This window comes from Bactrocera latifrons, unplaced genomic scaffold, assembly GCF_001853355.1.
Source record: "Bactrocera latifrons isolate USDA-ARS-PBARC rearing strain unplaced genomic scaffold, ASM185335v1 scaffold_52, whole genome shotgun sequence".
NCBI lineage: Eukaryota > Metazoa > Arthropoda > Insecta > Diptera > Tephritidae > Bactrocera > Bactrocera latifrons.
Window position 1 is genome coordinate 220,410 of NW_017537179.1, and position 14,748 is coordinate 235,157.

The following is a 14,748-nucleotide window of genomic DNA, read 5'->3' on the forward strand; positions in this document are numbered from 1 at the left end:
TAATGCGTGCCCAATAAAGATACAAACACTTATATGTGGGTATGCTCAATAATATTAGCTAAGTTCGAAATTAGCAAACTGATTAATAGTTCTTAGGCTACCCAGAGGATACTTGGTCAAGGACCGGAAGTCGTGAGCTGCTTGAGTCATAAGTAAAAAAATCGTTTCTGGATACTCTCAAGTGAATGGCGATCAGAGAACTTTCCTCACTTGCGTGAACTTCTACACATGACTCCATCCTCTTCCGAAAAGGAGCTGCCTTTATGCCGCGATGTCTGAAATTGATATCCCCGCAAAACTAATACGACTGTGTAAACTGACGTTGAGCAACACCAAAAGCTCCGTCAGAATCTTCAAGGACCTCTCCGAGCTGTTCGATTCCAAATGAGGTTTCAGACAAAGCGACTCCTTATCATGTAACTTCTTTAACCTACTTCTGGAGAAAATAATTCGAGCTGCAGAACTAAATAGAGAAGATACCACCTTCAACAAGAGTGTACAGCTGCTGGCGTATGCCGATGATATTGATATCATCGGCCTCAACACCTCCCGTTAGTTCTGCTTTCTCCAGACTGGACAAGGAAGCAAAACAAATGGGTCTGGCAGTGAACGAGGGTAAGACGAAAATCTCCTGTCATCAAACAAACAGTCGTCGCACTCCTGACTTGGCTCTCACGTCACTGTTGACAGTCATAGCTTTGAAGTTGTAGATAATTTCGTCTATCTTGGAACCATCGCAAACACCACCAACAATGTCAGCCTGGAAATCCAACGCAGGATAACTCTTGCCAACAGGTGCTACTTCGGACTGAATAGGCAATAGAGAAGCAAAGTCCTCTCTCGACGAACAAAAACCAAACTCTATAAGTCACTCATAATTCCCGTCCTGCTAAATGCTGCAGATGCTTGGACGGTGACAACAACGACTGATGAGTCGACGTTGCGAGTTTTCGAGAGAAAAGTTCTGCAAAAGATTTATGGTACTTTGCGCGTTGGCCACGGCGAATATCGCATTCGATGGAACGATGAGCTGTATGAGATATATGATGACATTGACACAGTTCAGCGAATTAAAAGACAGTGGCTGCTCTGGCTAGGTCCTGTTGTCCGAATGAACGAAAACATTCCAGCTCTGAAAGTATTCGACGCTGTACCCGCAAAGGAAGACCTCCACTTCGTTGGAAGGATCAGGTGGAGAAGGACCTGGCTATGCTTGGAATATCCAATTGGCGCCACGTTGTTAACTCGGCTATAATCGCGTAAGCGGTGTCTACGCCAATTAAGAAGAAGAAGAAGATTATTAACTTAAAGCCGCATTTACAGCAAAAAAATAAGGTAGTGTGGRTAACATTTGGGTAAGTGAATTTTGTGATTCTCCCAAGGCCGTAGGTCAAGTGCCTAGGTTCAATTATTTTCTAATCATTTGTGGACAAATCAAATACACTTATATGTCAGGCATGAAGGACAGCTACATAGGAAAACCTTCAATATGAAAGCGTTCTACTAGATTCACTGGAAATTCAATAATAGTGTTCGAGACTATATTTAATTTGAAATTCACACCATTATTCTCAGTAATTTGAGACAACCTAACTAGACATAGAGACAGTCTATGAGAGCGCATATACATGCATTCATCTACGCATATGAAATTCCTCTTAACATGAAACATGTGTGCAAATCAATCAAAAACATAAAATGTTGCCGGTATTACATAAACTTTAAGACAATATACCTCTCCCACTATGGAGTAACGTCTGAAATTGAATGTCTATAAAAAACGAGACATTGAAAAAAGTGTTGAAATCGTTTGGAAAGGGAAAACAAATTTGTCTGTATGTTTGCTCACGAATGACTGTTTGGACGATTCTGCCGTGCCTTATTGTTTACTCAGAAAGGGAAAGTTATGACCAGAAATTAGCGTTTGTGATGCTGTTAGCGGCCACTCTCGTTACACCAGCTTACGATGTTTGTATGTGGTTGCACAGTGGTTGAAGTTCGCTCAAATATTGGGCACATTTTCTTGCGACCAAACGGTTACTTGTATAACCTAAAACTAATCGATATAGATATGGAGTTATGTAAATACCTCACATTTCAATAATTAGGATGACGAGGTGAGTGGATTCCGTGTGTCTATCAGTCAAACCATCTGGTGCAAGTAACCTTGGTAAGCATTGAGATATCTTGATGATGGCACCCAAGGCGGGTCTGACGGGAGAAATCCGATCATTCTCATGCCTACAAAACGCCATTAATTGAAAACCTACAAAGTACTATAACTAAACTACAAATTGAAATAAATAACCGTTATTTCGCACAAGGTATCGCATTTCTAGAATGTGGTCGTGGTTTAAAAATGTTAAAATTCCCAAAAATGCAATAACTCAGTAAGAAAATGTTTCAGAGACATTAAATTTTATCCGCAAGTTTTAAGGGAGCGAGTATAAAAATTTAACATTCTACATGGCACCGTCCAAATTTTGCTGAAATCCTATACCTCAGGAACTGCTTAACCTAGTTTAATGCATACCATTATTTAGGTATTATTCGTTATGTTGTCGAGATGAGCGTAAACGGAAAACAATCACGCCTGCTTATCATGTGTACCTCTGTCAAGAAAGTATCGGGATTTATAAATACAACGAAAATTTTTCAATCATCATCTAAATTTATTTTATCGCCTTCAAAGTAACATCCATTTGAAGCGATGCACATATGAAAATGCTTCTCACAATCGTCAAAACATTTTTTATGGGCACTTTCCGGGATGGCCTTCAGCTCTCGTGTAAAATTTATTTTGATGTCGTCAACTGTGTCGAAGCGTGTTTCCCGAAGTGGACATTTCAGTGTGGAGAAAGGTAAAAGTCACAGGGGGCGCATATCAGGTGAATATGGTGCTTACTCAATGATATTTGACACTACTGACATAAGCAGCTGCTGTAAACACACTGATTGACAGATCGCGCTAATATTTGGTAGCATAGTTAACAGTTGTATCAACCCTGTCTTAATGTACATACATAAAGTATATCGGTAAATATCGAAGTTGTCTTAGCAAAATTAAGAGAACATATATTATTGGCTACACTTTTGATAAATAATCGGGTTTGGTGATGAATATTAATTTGGATTGGTATAGAAAATAAGTTTTCTTTGGATAATGGATGTTGAATTTCTACGTAAAAGGTTTGAAACTTGTTTTCATTTGGACTGTATTCACAGTGGTAATTCTAATGTGAGACATATTAAAACAAACCAAACCCACTAGGTCACTATATGCTAAACCACACTTACTAGTATTTATCGTTTGCAACCATTAATCATCTTTTATTTTATTCTTCCGAATCAATATTACTGCAATCGTCATCTCTATTATAAGTGCATATGCACTTTTGTTCCACAGTGACTCATCTTCGCTTGGCTTAACGGATGTCAATAGATTGTGCAACGAAACGATTTTCTTTAATTAACATTTGGCGAATTAGCATTGGGTGTTGGTCTAAACGATGTCCGTCATGCGTAGGTATGTATGTATTTGCGGTGGACAGCTTTGTTTCGCTGTTAACGATGTGAGAGTTCAACATAGTCTACTATTAAACAATATTAATTTAGCAGTAATAACACTCGTGGTAATAAAAATGTTTATGCAAATTCAAGTCTACAAAATAGACAAAGCTGGCTCTTAACACAACACTCATAAAAACCAACACACAAGTATTCACGAATAATTACTATTTTTAATTTTTTATGCGGTTTGTGTACAGTGTTTGATAAAAACACAAAAAAAAATAATTTTTATTGAAGGAAAATACATAATTAAAAAAAATAAATGCTGTCATAACAGGAATTTTACGCTCATATAGTGTTTGCATAATTAAAGATGCATAGTGCAAACATCACTTTGAGTTAGTTTGACAAATAGTTTTAATTACTTGCTAACATCAAAATAAAACAAGAAAAAGCGTTAACTTCGGTTGCACCAAATCTAAACTACCCTTCACAAATAAAAAAGTTTTTCACACAAGAGCTTAATTTTGATCGTTCAGTTCGTCTGGCAGGGGTTGAGAAAAATGATCAGCTTCTTGAAGAAAACTGGACATGTTCTGAATTTCAGAGCGATATCTTAAAAGAATATAGATTAGTTGACATATATACTGATAAACGGACATGGTAAAATCAATTCAGTTCATCGTGGTCATCATTTATTTACATATCCTTAGAAGTGTTGCAAACTTCGTGGCTAACTTATTTTGCTCTGTTAAGGGTATAATAATGCATTTACTCCAAATTTGAGAAATATTCCAATCATATTTAGACAAGTATAATGAAGATAATCGCAGACAAGAATGTTTACTGATATAAATGGAAACGGGTTTAAAATGTTTAAAAAGAATATCATATAACAAAAACTCATAGTTATAAATTATGGCACAAAGTAAAGAGAACTATATACTCAATTTCGAAAAACTTCCTTAGTTAGTTATTGCAGTTTTGAACTGCGAAACATCTGAGTTAGGAGATCAAAGAAAATCAAGAGTTAAGTTCGGGTATAACCAAACATTTCATACTCTTGCAACAAAGCCACGGAACTATCTTAATGTATATCAGGCTGGTTAGTTATATGCCTCTATTATTTATATATATATGTATATTTAGTTATTTCAAATTAGATACATTAGAAACTAAATACAAATAAATCTTTCAAGACTCGTTTAGAACTGAATACGGCGGTGGGGTAATTTACAAACATGATTCATGAAGTAGATACTCATCAGTCAAAAGTGCAAGAAAAAGTGGCAAGCGCGTGATGTTTAGCAGATAAAAGAAAGTGCAACACATCATCAAGCCAACTTCAAAATTGCTCGTAATATATAAAAAAAACGACAGAGTTTAAGAAGTCTGGAAGCATTGTTCCAAAACTTGGACAAACCTGAAAATATTCCCTCCTCTTACCGTCCTATTAGCTTGCTGGTGACATTTTCCAAATTATTTGAAATAATACTTATGAGTAGATTATTACCAGTTTTGGATAAATGCATTTTAACACTATACAGCAGTTTAGGCTTAGGAGAAATCATGGAACTCCAGTGCAAAGCCATCGTATTTAATTAATATAATTATAAGTAGATTCGAAAGGAAACTATATTCTGCTGCAGCGTTTCTTGATACACAACAGCCATTTCACCGAGTGTGGCATCCAGGCAGGGGCGGATCCAGAGTAGAATTTTATGTAAGAACAACATAATTTTGTACTTGATTTGAGAAATGTGTAAGTGCGGACTATAATTTTATGTTTGATTCATATTTCAACATTTATTTCACAGAATAAATCAGCACGGTACTTGCGCATTTTATTATGATTTTTGTGGCTTGGTGGAAATAATGTAAAGCTTTTTACTTTTGGGGGTGAACTCTCCCGCAGTTACACCAGACTCCACATCTACACTCACACCACTTTACTTTATTTCTTCTTCTAATCAAGTTTCATTGTATTTCCGCCATCTAACCGTTTTCTTAAGAGTGAAAGTAAATTTATACTAAATTATGCTAAGTTTTAGTGAGCTCTTTGATTATTTAACGAAAAGAAAAGTAAATAAATATTCAATATTTCCTCAAAGCACAATAGAAAACGAGAAAGAAATTTTTAAATCATTTTAAATATGTACAATAACAATAACGAATATAATAGATAAAAATAAATAAAAAAATACACAACGAAGACGTGCAAAAGGAAAACAAATCAACAAATTACACAAAAATCTTTGGAAAAATGTCAACATTAAAAGATTAAAAAGCAGAACAAAAAGAACGTTGGTGGACATACCAAATGTATCTTATGAATTAACAAAAACAAGTATCAGCGTAACAAAATATACTAACAAGATAACTTTCACCGATTTCTTTAAAAACCTAAAATGATGCGCTGAGTTATCCAACGAGCCGGCAGAAGACATGCTGAACAGATCGAGAGGAGGTGAAGTAAGGCAGTGGCAACCGGGTATGCTGAAGTGTGATACAAAAATCATGCGAACCTGTAGTACAGATGTACGTAGATATGCACACGTAATACTGTGAATCGTGGGTAAGCGGAAAAAAATTATCAGCAATCTGTTCGAACACATCCAAAACAACACCAACGTTGCACTTAAAGAACAACACACAACGTACGAAGATAAGTAAGTGGCTGGTGGATGACCGAGGATATAGGGTCTAGTGGGTAATACGAGTGTAATCAACGACAACAATATAATCATTCGTGGCCATGCATCAAACATAATTAAAAAAGTATGTCGTCAATCTTGTCGAGAATTTAAAGTGCTAAACTGTCTCAATGCTTTAGCGACGGCATAATGCTAAACGATTGGTCATTGGTAAAAGTCCAAACGAAAACTACTATATATTATAATTTGTTAAATATTAAATATCGCAGTGATTTTGCGAATAGATATAACGTGTTCCAGGTATTTTTATTCCAAAAGGAATACGAGCTTTGAAGCAGCTTGCCAACTGTTATAAAAAAAAATAAATTGTTTAAGTGAGAAAGTATGCTTAGAGTAAGACTCATGTCTATTAGTATGATCTTTATATGTTTTGAAAGTAAAATGGGCACGATTAATTTTTAATATTTTGTTTGTTCTAACTTCTTTATTGCGTTAGCCTTCTACTATTCTGAATAATTTATATAAATAAGTAAGTGTTGTGGAGTATACCATATATAAAATAAATAATTAACAGCTAACTAATATGTTCTATGTTTTTATATAAACATACATATATGGTAATTACTTAAAATGTATTCATTGATTTTAATTTACATTTACTCAGCGAGCTTTTGATGCCAGCCGCGATAGGGCAATCGTAACGGATCATAACTGCTGCGTCGGCGGCGCATGTGATGATGGCCTTCTCCGCCGCTGAGATACTGCACACTGTGACTGCTTTCATGACCACCATGCATTAGAGACTTCATGCCCATAAGACCGGCCAACATAAGAGCAGTCATCGCCACCCCGAGCGCCTTCAAAGCCATTGCTCCAATGCCGCCCAAGCTCATGACTGCCATCATCTTGCCAAACATCAGCGCCATGGCCAAGATCACACCTTGTCCTTTGTCTTTCTTGCGCGCTTCTGTATATGTATGTATGAAAAAGTCATTATAAAATTTTAAAGCAAGTAATATAATTTATCTGAACTATTAATGTATATAACGAGTACATATAACTTTACCATCGGAAAAATCACTCTTAACATGTCAAATAAACTGAGCATATACATATGATTTACCTACTTTGCAAATGCTCATAAAAACATCTAGAGCTTCTTAGGGCGTACACTTTAGTATATGCCTATAATTATTTTAAGTTGCAGAGAATATTATATTTTTAGTGGTTGTCTTAAAATTTCTGCTATTATGCCTATATAATGGGGGTTTTTTTAGACATATGGTACTTTTTCGGAATTGACCTTTTTGACAGCAATTATTTGATTTTATACTCTGTTTTGTTTGCCATTTCATTATGAACAAACTTACTCCGAAATACCTTTGTATGTATATCGTGCAAGTTTATTACCAGAATGACAGTTCGGTTCGAGCAGCGCCATATGTGATAAAGCTTACCTTTGGTTGAATGGGTACATTAATAACAAGTCAGGAAGAACTAGGTTGGGGTATAAACGACCATTTCGTACGGTACAGGAAAGGACCGTTAATATCTTTTTCATAATGTCTGTTGGTTATACGGGGTCTGGGGCGATTTTTCACCCGATTTTATTAATTTTAGGCACAAATTATAAAAACAAACTCTCTCAATTTTATTAAGATAACTCACATATTGGCCGATATATAAAGTATATAATGCGTCGAGTTTTGTTATATGGGAAGTAGGCGCGGTTGCAGTCCGATTTAAATTAGGTTGAAATCGGTTAGGCGGGATATGTGTTTTCACGTCAAATTTTAACCCCGGTTTTATTAAATACCATCTCGCGAGTAAAATGTAATGCGAATTTAGTTAATGATTTATCGCGCTTTAAGTAGTATATAGCAGTACCCTACACCGTTCACACCCTTTATTAAACTAGAAACATCTGAATCTGCGACAGATATATCATGTAGAAATAATGTGAAAATGTCTCTGCGTTGTATTTCTTAAAAAACCATTTAAAGTTTTAAATATCAAATAAAGTATTTTTTTTTTTTTTTTACTTGGGACGCAAGAAGAGTATATAGGGATTGTTTTATATTCGTGGTCTCTAATAATGACACTTCTCCTCTCAAGACTTATAATGCGTCTTTGTAGTTCCAAACTTCTATGGCATTTAAGTCAGTTCAAACAGAATATGTTTACTTTTTAACTCTGGATATATAGAGTACAATATTAGTCATCAAAAACCACTTTTCTTTTGTAGGAAAAAAACTGTTAATAGTAGATATTGGGTAGTCTAAAAAGTCTTTTCGTATTCGGGGAAGCTGAAAATAATTACAGCTGTTCAAAAAGGAATGAAAATAATGAAGAAATTTGCTATATTTTGAAATTTTTACATAAAAAGGGAATGCCAATCAAACCACCAATGAAATTTATGAAGTTTACAAAGACGATGCTGTATCAGTTCGAGTAGCAGAACAATGGTTCCCTCACTTCCGTTCTGGAAATATTGATGTGAAAGATGCACCTGACTCTGGGCGATCTATCGTTGAAAATGTCGATGAAATTATGGAAAAGATTGACCAGGATCATCAAATAAGCAGCCATGACATCACTTAGGAACTTAACATTCTTCTCTCATACATTCTTATTAACATTCTATTCTCATATTATTATTATTATTATTATTATTATTGTTAAAAAGGAGCTCGATGTTTGGTTAGGTAGCACATGAGTTGTGTGTGAAAAATTCAATAGACTGAATTAACATCGCCTCGAAAGGTTATGCTGAGTATTTGGTTGGATTGGAAAGTAATCATCCACTATGAGCTATGAGCTGCTCAGCCAGGTCGAACGATTGATTCTTCTTTAAACTGTCAACAACTCATGAGATTGAAGCAAGCAAACGAAAAAAACGTCCAGACCTGGTAAACAGAGACGGCTTCGTTTTCCATCAGGGCAACGCTAGACACACAAATCTTTGATGAATCAGCAAAAACTGGGACAGCTTCGAGGGGAAGTTTTAGCCCTGCCTTTGCCATTTATAAGCGGTTCATTTAAGTTCTTTATAAATAAAAAAAAAAAAAAAGTTGGAATTTGATTAGAAATACAATACGAAAAGACTTTTTCGACTACTCAATATTTCTTAGAAAGGAGGAAAGTATGAACGCTCAAAGTGGGAAGTATGTGAGCTCACAATAGAGACAATGAGTCACTTTTTTTAATTATCACGTTAAATATGGCAGCTCATTATGTGAAAAAAAAATGGCAGTCGACTGACTAGATGAGCTGGCGAACCATACCAGATGTATGCGGATACTTGATCCTCAATAACCCAATTACATCTCTTTTTCTTGAAATTTATTTTTTTTTTTTTTTTTGCTTTGTGCAGGTTAGATTAGGTTAAGAGGTGGATCTTAAATTACGCAGCTTTGAATAATGGTCACTTTTGGTGAATAAAACTCATGGAAATTTTACCTCACCCTTCTGTATACAACCTACTTGCGTCCGACAAAAGAGTTTTTGGTTTTTATCACATGAATACCTATTGAAGGTCAAAAGATCTTCTGTGGTTTGCGCAACACAGAACAAATCATTCTTGTGAAGGGTTAGGTGATAATAGTTTAACGGTGTTATGCGTATTTCAAACCCTCAGGCAACAAATATTATATTAACTTTACTTAATCCTGCACATCTTATAACCTAACACACACCTTGAACACCATCCCCTTTAGCGTTTCGCTCCATATCGTATGACAAATAACGTTCACTTTCGTCGGCTAGTAAATCGGCGAATTTAATATTCAATTCATGACTGCGCAAATAATCCGAGACATAGCCCAAAAAGGTGTCATCACTCTCCAAGGCAGGCTCCGCGGCTACACCGTTTGAAACTTGCTCAATTGGTACGATTTCTAGACCACGCATCAACACCAACGGTTTATCACGTCGATTTAAATTCTTAATTACGTTGCGAAAGGCGCGAGACCCACGACAATAAATTGAGTCCGAGTTTAATGAATTGGTGAGACAGTTTGCCGCTTTATAGGCAGTGTCGCTGGGACGCGGGGTGCTTTCGATATTTTCACGAGTTGGCGTAGCTAGAAAAGTATCCGTACCGGGTGTGGCATTAGCTCTATCTTCGGCTGCTAATATAGCGATTGTAACGCGTGCACCATAAAGTGCGACAATTATTAATACGCAGGACAAGTAATTAAGCAGACGCATTGCGAGCGTGTTATGAACTAAATTAAGGAAGACAGAAGTTTCGTTTAAAATTCAGTGCGACCGACACCGTTTCGACAGTAGAACTAAACCGTGTGCAAGGTCTTACTCTAGATTTTATAGAAACTTTCCAACTGCAATCCTATTCCACCGGAACGCTGTGTGGCCGCATAAAGAAACATTCAAGCAAAACGAAAGTCTGCGTAATTACCTGCTACAATTCTCCTCTCGAAATTATACCGCAAAGAAAAATGAAATGGAAATGAAAGGCTTTGGTCAACCTCCAATCACCCAAACCATTTCAAGCGCCCACCGACGTTTACTCCGTTTTTACGAGCACTAATTCTTCTACTCCCTGCAGTGTAATTTTCCTCTTGAGTGGATTGGAAAGATTTCCCATTTTAAACGCTTAATTGGCTCAACTTCTTACACACGCACACATATGCATTTGTATTTTCACACACATGTTCAGCCACGAAATGAATACACCAAGAAGAAATGTTTTCATTTCAAGGTCTCAGAAATAGCTGCTGTGCTTGCGTGTGAAGTGTAGAAAATTAGAGGGGTCGGATAACGTTTGGAAAGATATGACATTGATAATTGCACCAAAGCTTTTATTGCTATGCAGAAGCCACTGGTCTACTAAGTGGCATGTATTAGTTGAAATGCTATTCTTTATTAGCAAATGATAGTGATGTGGTTGCTACTTTTGTCTAATTCGTTATTTACCTTAAGGCAACAATCACTGTTTTACCAAAATACAATTTGTAACGCCCGCAAGGAAATGTCCATAATATAGATAGTATGAGTGCGTTAAAAGTTGAGTCAAGCTTTTGAAATTAAGTTGTAATATTGTTGCAAAATGTTACTTCAGAGTATTATGGCTTTGTTCACGTAACGGTAAACTAATATAATATAAAAGATTAGGAGGACGAGACGAGTTCCAATCTTGGAACACGTGTTCCTTGGGGACTAATTCATAGATAGGCCTAAGCAGACCACTGCCACGTCTACAAAACGCCGTTGATTGAAAATCTTTGAAGTTCCATATTATTAATATTATTATAATATTTGTGTATCCCATATACCTAATTGAAGGATTTTCAAACTTCAACTTAACTTGTATACATCGCAAATGTGTGAGTTACTTTAATAAAACTGAGGGAGCAAACTTGCCTTAGACCCCATATAACTTACAAACTTTATGCTCCTGAAGGTTGGCTAGAAAGAACAAGCAAAACGTTTCATGCTCACTGTTAGTCGTCTAGATATTTAAATAAGAAATTCACCTGTGTAGGCTATTTTAGCTGCGATATAGGCGAAGCTCCCTTTTTTTTTTTTTTGTATTTGTTGCATACGATGAACAATATTTCCAAGCACTAACCGTTATTTCTAACAACATAAATTTATTAAATTAGCTGATGAATCCACTGTTCGTATTTGTGTTTGCCATGTTCGTCCGTCTGTCCACTCTTCTGTTTAAATAATTCGGGTAGGTAGTAATAAGTAGGTAATGAAATTTTGAACCTAAACGTTGTGCTTATCTGTCTGTAAACATTAAAAAATAATTTTTATACAATAATTTTCTGTAGACAAATTGTTCTTGAATGCTAAGGCCAATAATTCTCAGAAGTATCAAAGCAGGAGAACGATTCCGCCTTCTCTTTTATTTCTGTAAGTAGATGCCTACCGACTCACACTATCATACGGCCAGTAGTGTCGATAAGTTTTTTTCCCGGTTTTTCCATCATCTTTAGCGAGGGACGTATTCATCGACTGGAAAATGGCGTCCGACACGAAAGTTATGCACTGATGTCGGTTTAAGTGTTTGTCTACTTTATTGTTCATGGTTTTTATGGTCCCACTCGGAATAAGTAGTTGGCTTAGACGGCCCCAAATATAGTATATTAGGTTTTACTTAATTCGCAGCTTGCGTGTATGGGTGGGCGGGCGAACAGTATATAACTCCACATCTACCTCGATTAATAGTCTTTATAACTCCAAGTCGTCTAGAGTAAATACACGTGTTGGTGCTATAAATAGACTCATTAATAAAGCATAATTTATCTTACTTTCCCTCTATCAATAATTGTTTGACATACCCAATATTCAAATACCATCAGAGATCAAGGGTTTCTCAAGTTAGTCACCACACATCACATAAAGAAATGACATTAGTTAAAAAAAATGTTGGCTACACGGCTTATGTAATGCTTTCTAAGTAGTACACTTCAATTAGCGAAATAGCTCTGACACAAATGAATTTGTATATTTGTGCAAACGAATGTCTATGAATGTAACAAATGTACTAAATATCTTTCTCGAAAAGAATTTTTAAACCGGTTTTCATATAACTGAAAAATAATTCCTAAAACAAGTATCCGTTTAGGTCTATGTTGGCTTTCAAATAGTTCGGAACTTAATTTTGATGTTGGTGCCAAGTTAGACAAAATTTTACGATTTTGAAGTTATGACTGTCAACAGTGACCTGGGTACCTAACGGCGCAGGTGTTGAGGTCAATGATATCAATATCATCGGCGTACACCAGCGACTGTACACTTTTATAGAAGATGGTACCTTCTCTGTTTATTTCGGCAACTCGAATTATTTTATCCAGGGGTAGATTGAATAAGCCCCACGAAAAGGAGTCGCCTTGTCTGGTACCTCGTTTGGTATGAAACGGCTCAGAGAGGTCTTAATGCGATCCTGATGTTGCTCAACGCCACTTTACACAGCCGTATTAGATTTGCAGGGATAACAAATTCAGACATAGCGGATAAAGGCAGCTCCTTTTCGTGCTGTCAAAAGCAGATTTGAAATCAACGAAGAGACGAAGAAGTGGTGCGTGTCGATTCTCTTTTCACTGTTTTATTTGAAGATTTGACGCATGGTGAATATCTGGTCGGTTGTTGGTTTTACAGGTGTAAAGCCACAATGATGAGATTCAATTATTAATCGAGACACTGATAAGGTCCAATCAGCTTGTTGACGGTGGGCTCTCATCTTTCACACAATACGCTCGATAGCACCTTATATACGACGCTGAGGAGGCTTATCCCACGGTAGTTGGCGCAGATTGTGTCCCTTTTTATGGATTCGGCAAAGCACAGTTAAATTCCAATCGTCGGGCATGCTTTCGTCCGGCCATATTCAACAAAGAAGTTTATTAGTTATTTGCCGCCATGCTTGAATAGCTCGGTCGAAAATCCATCAGACGCCGTCGTTAAAAGGAAAAATATAGGTTTGTTTTTAAGCGTAAACTATTTACCAGGTTAATTAAAGGTCCATGACTACTTCCTTACGTTAAATTTAAATCCCCTCTGAGGTATTAAGGCCGTTTTAAGTTCCAGTAATAAAACTTGTAAACTGAATTTAGAATATGAGCAACCGCTAATGTCAAGACTATATAAGTATCGAATTCCTCATTTCAATACATTTGAAATATTCTTCTTAAAATTATGAAAGTACAGTCCTCTCTCAGGGATAACTCTGTCACCTTGATAGAATAATTAATTTTGTAGATTTTAGTCTTACAGCTCGACTCTAAATCACTATTCCTTAGTCAGTCAAAACTATGACATAAATTCCGAACGTCGCTTTGCGGATGCGCAATTATTATGTCTGTATTATTATATCTACTTGTAACCAATGTCCATACTGGGTCTCACTTATGTACTTCTCTACTATTTATTTTTGCCGTTTTATATGAAGTAAACATTTACTCACAGCGGCTATGCTGGCTAGGTCATGTTGTCCGAATGGACGAAACACTCCAGCTCTTAAAGTGTTCGACGCTGTACCCGCCGGGRGAAGCAGAGGAATGGGAAGACCTCCACTCCGTTGTAAGGACCAGGAGGAGAAGGACCTGGCTACACTTGGAATATCCAATTGGCGCCAAGTAGCGRAAAGAAGAAACGACTGGTGCGCTGTTGTTAACTCGGCTATAATCGCGTCAGCGGTGTCTACGCCAATTAAGAAGAAACATTTATGTGGATTCCAAGTTAAATACTAGATTTTATTATTACTCATTCTACCGATCTTAAAGATATCAGCAGGAAAGAGACATTTACTACAGGTTGAAATCCGAACAAAATACATATCCAGAATAAAACGCAGTCCTAAACGCTGACCAGGGCACTACAGTGTCTTCCATGAAGAGACAACAGCAATTAATGAAAGCTTTCCTGTTCTGGCACTGAGTGTGCTCACAACAATAAATATATTTATTACTTATTCAGAATGCCTTGATTGATGGATCTAATGTCCTATTTCACAATAAACCTGCAATGTGTTCCAGTACATAGTGATATTCCGGGTAAATGTGAAGCAAATGAACTAGCCAGAGTGGACACCACCCTACAATTAGACTCCAAAAAA

At 36.5% G+C, this 14,748-nt stretch overlaps 1 protein-coding gene across 1 annotated transcript; it reads right to left on the reverse strand.

Moving 5' to 3' along the window:
- Nucleotides 1–6,748: 6,748 nt before the first annotated feature.
- Nucleotides 6,749–10,440, reverse strand: LOC108974019. Its single transcript, XM_018941591.1, has 2 exons — nt 9,860–10,440; nt 6,749–7,131 (listed from the first exon to the last, which is right to left on the reverse strand). Exons 1-2 carry the CDS (start codon nt 10,371–10,373, stop codon nt 6,821–6,823), a joined length of 825 nt encoding a protein of 274 aa, XP_018797136.1. The 5' UTR covers nt 10,374–10,440; the 3' UTR covers nt 6,749–6,820.
- Between the last annotated feature and the right edge of the window lie 4,308 nt (nt 10,441–14,748).

Coding starts and splice junctions, on each gene's coding strand:
- LOC108974019 (XM_018941591.1), bottom strand. CDS start 10,373: ATGCGTCTGCTTAATTACTTGTCCTGCGTATTAATAATTGTCGCACTT. Junction 7,132..9,859: donor TAAAGGGGATGGTGTTCAAG/GTGTGTGTTAGG, acceptor ATACATATACAG/AAGCGCGCAAGAAAGACAAA.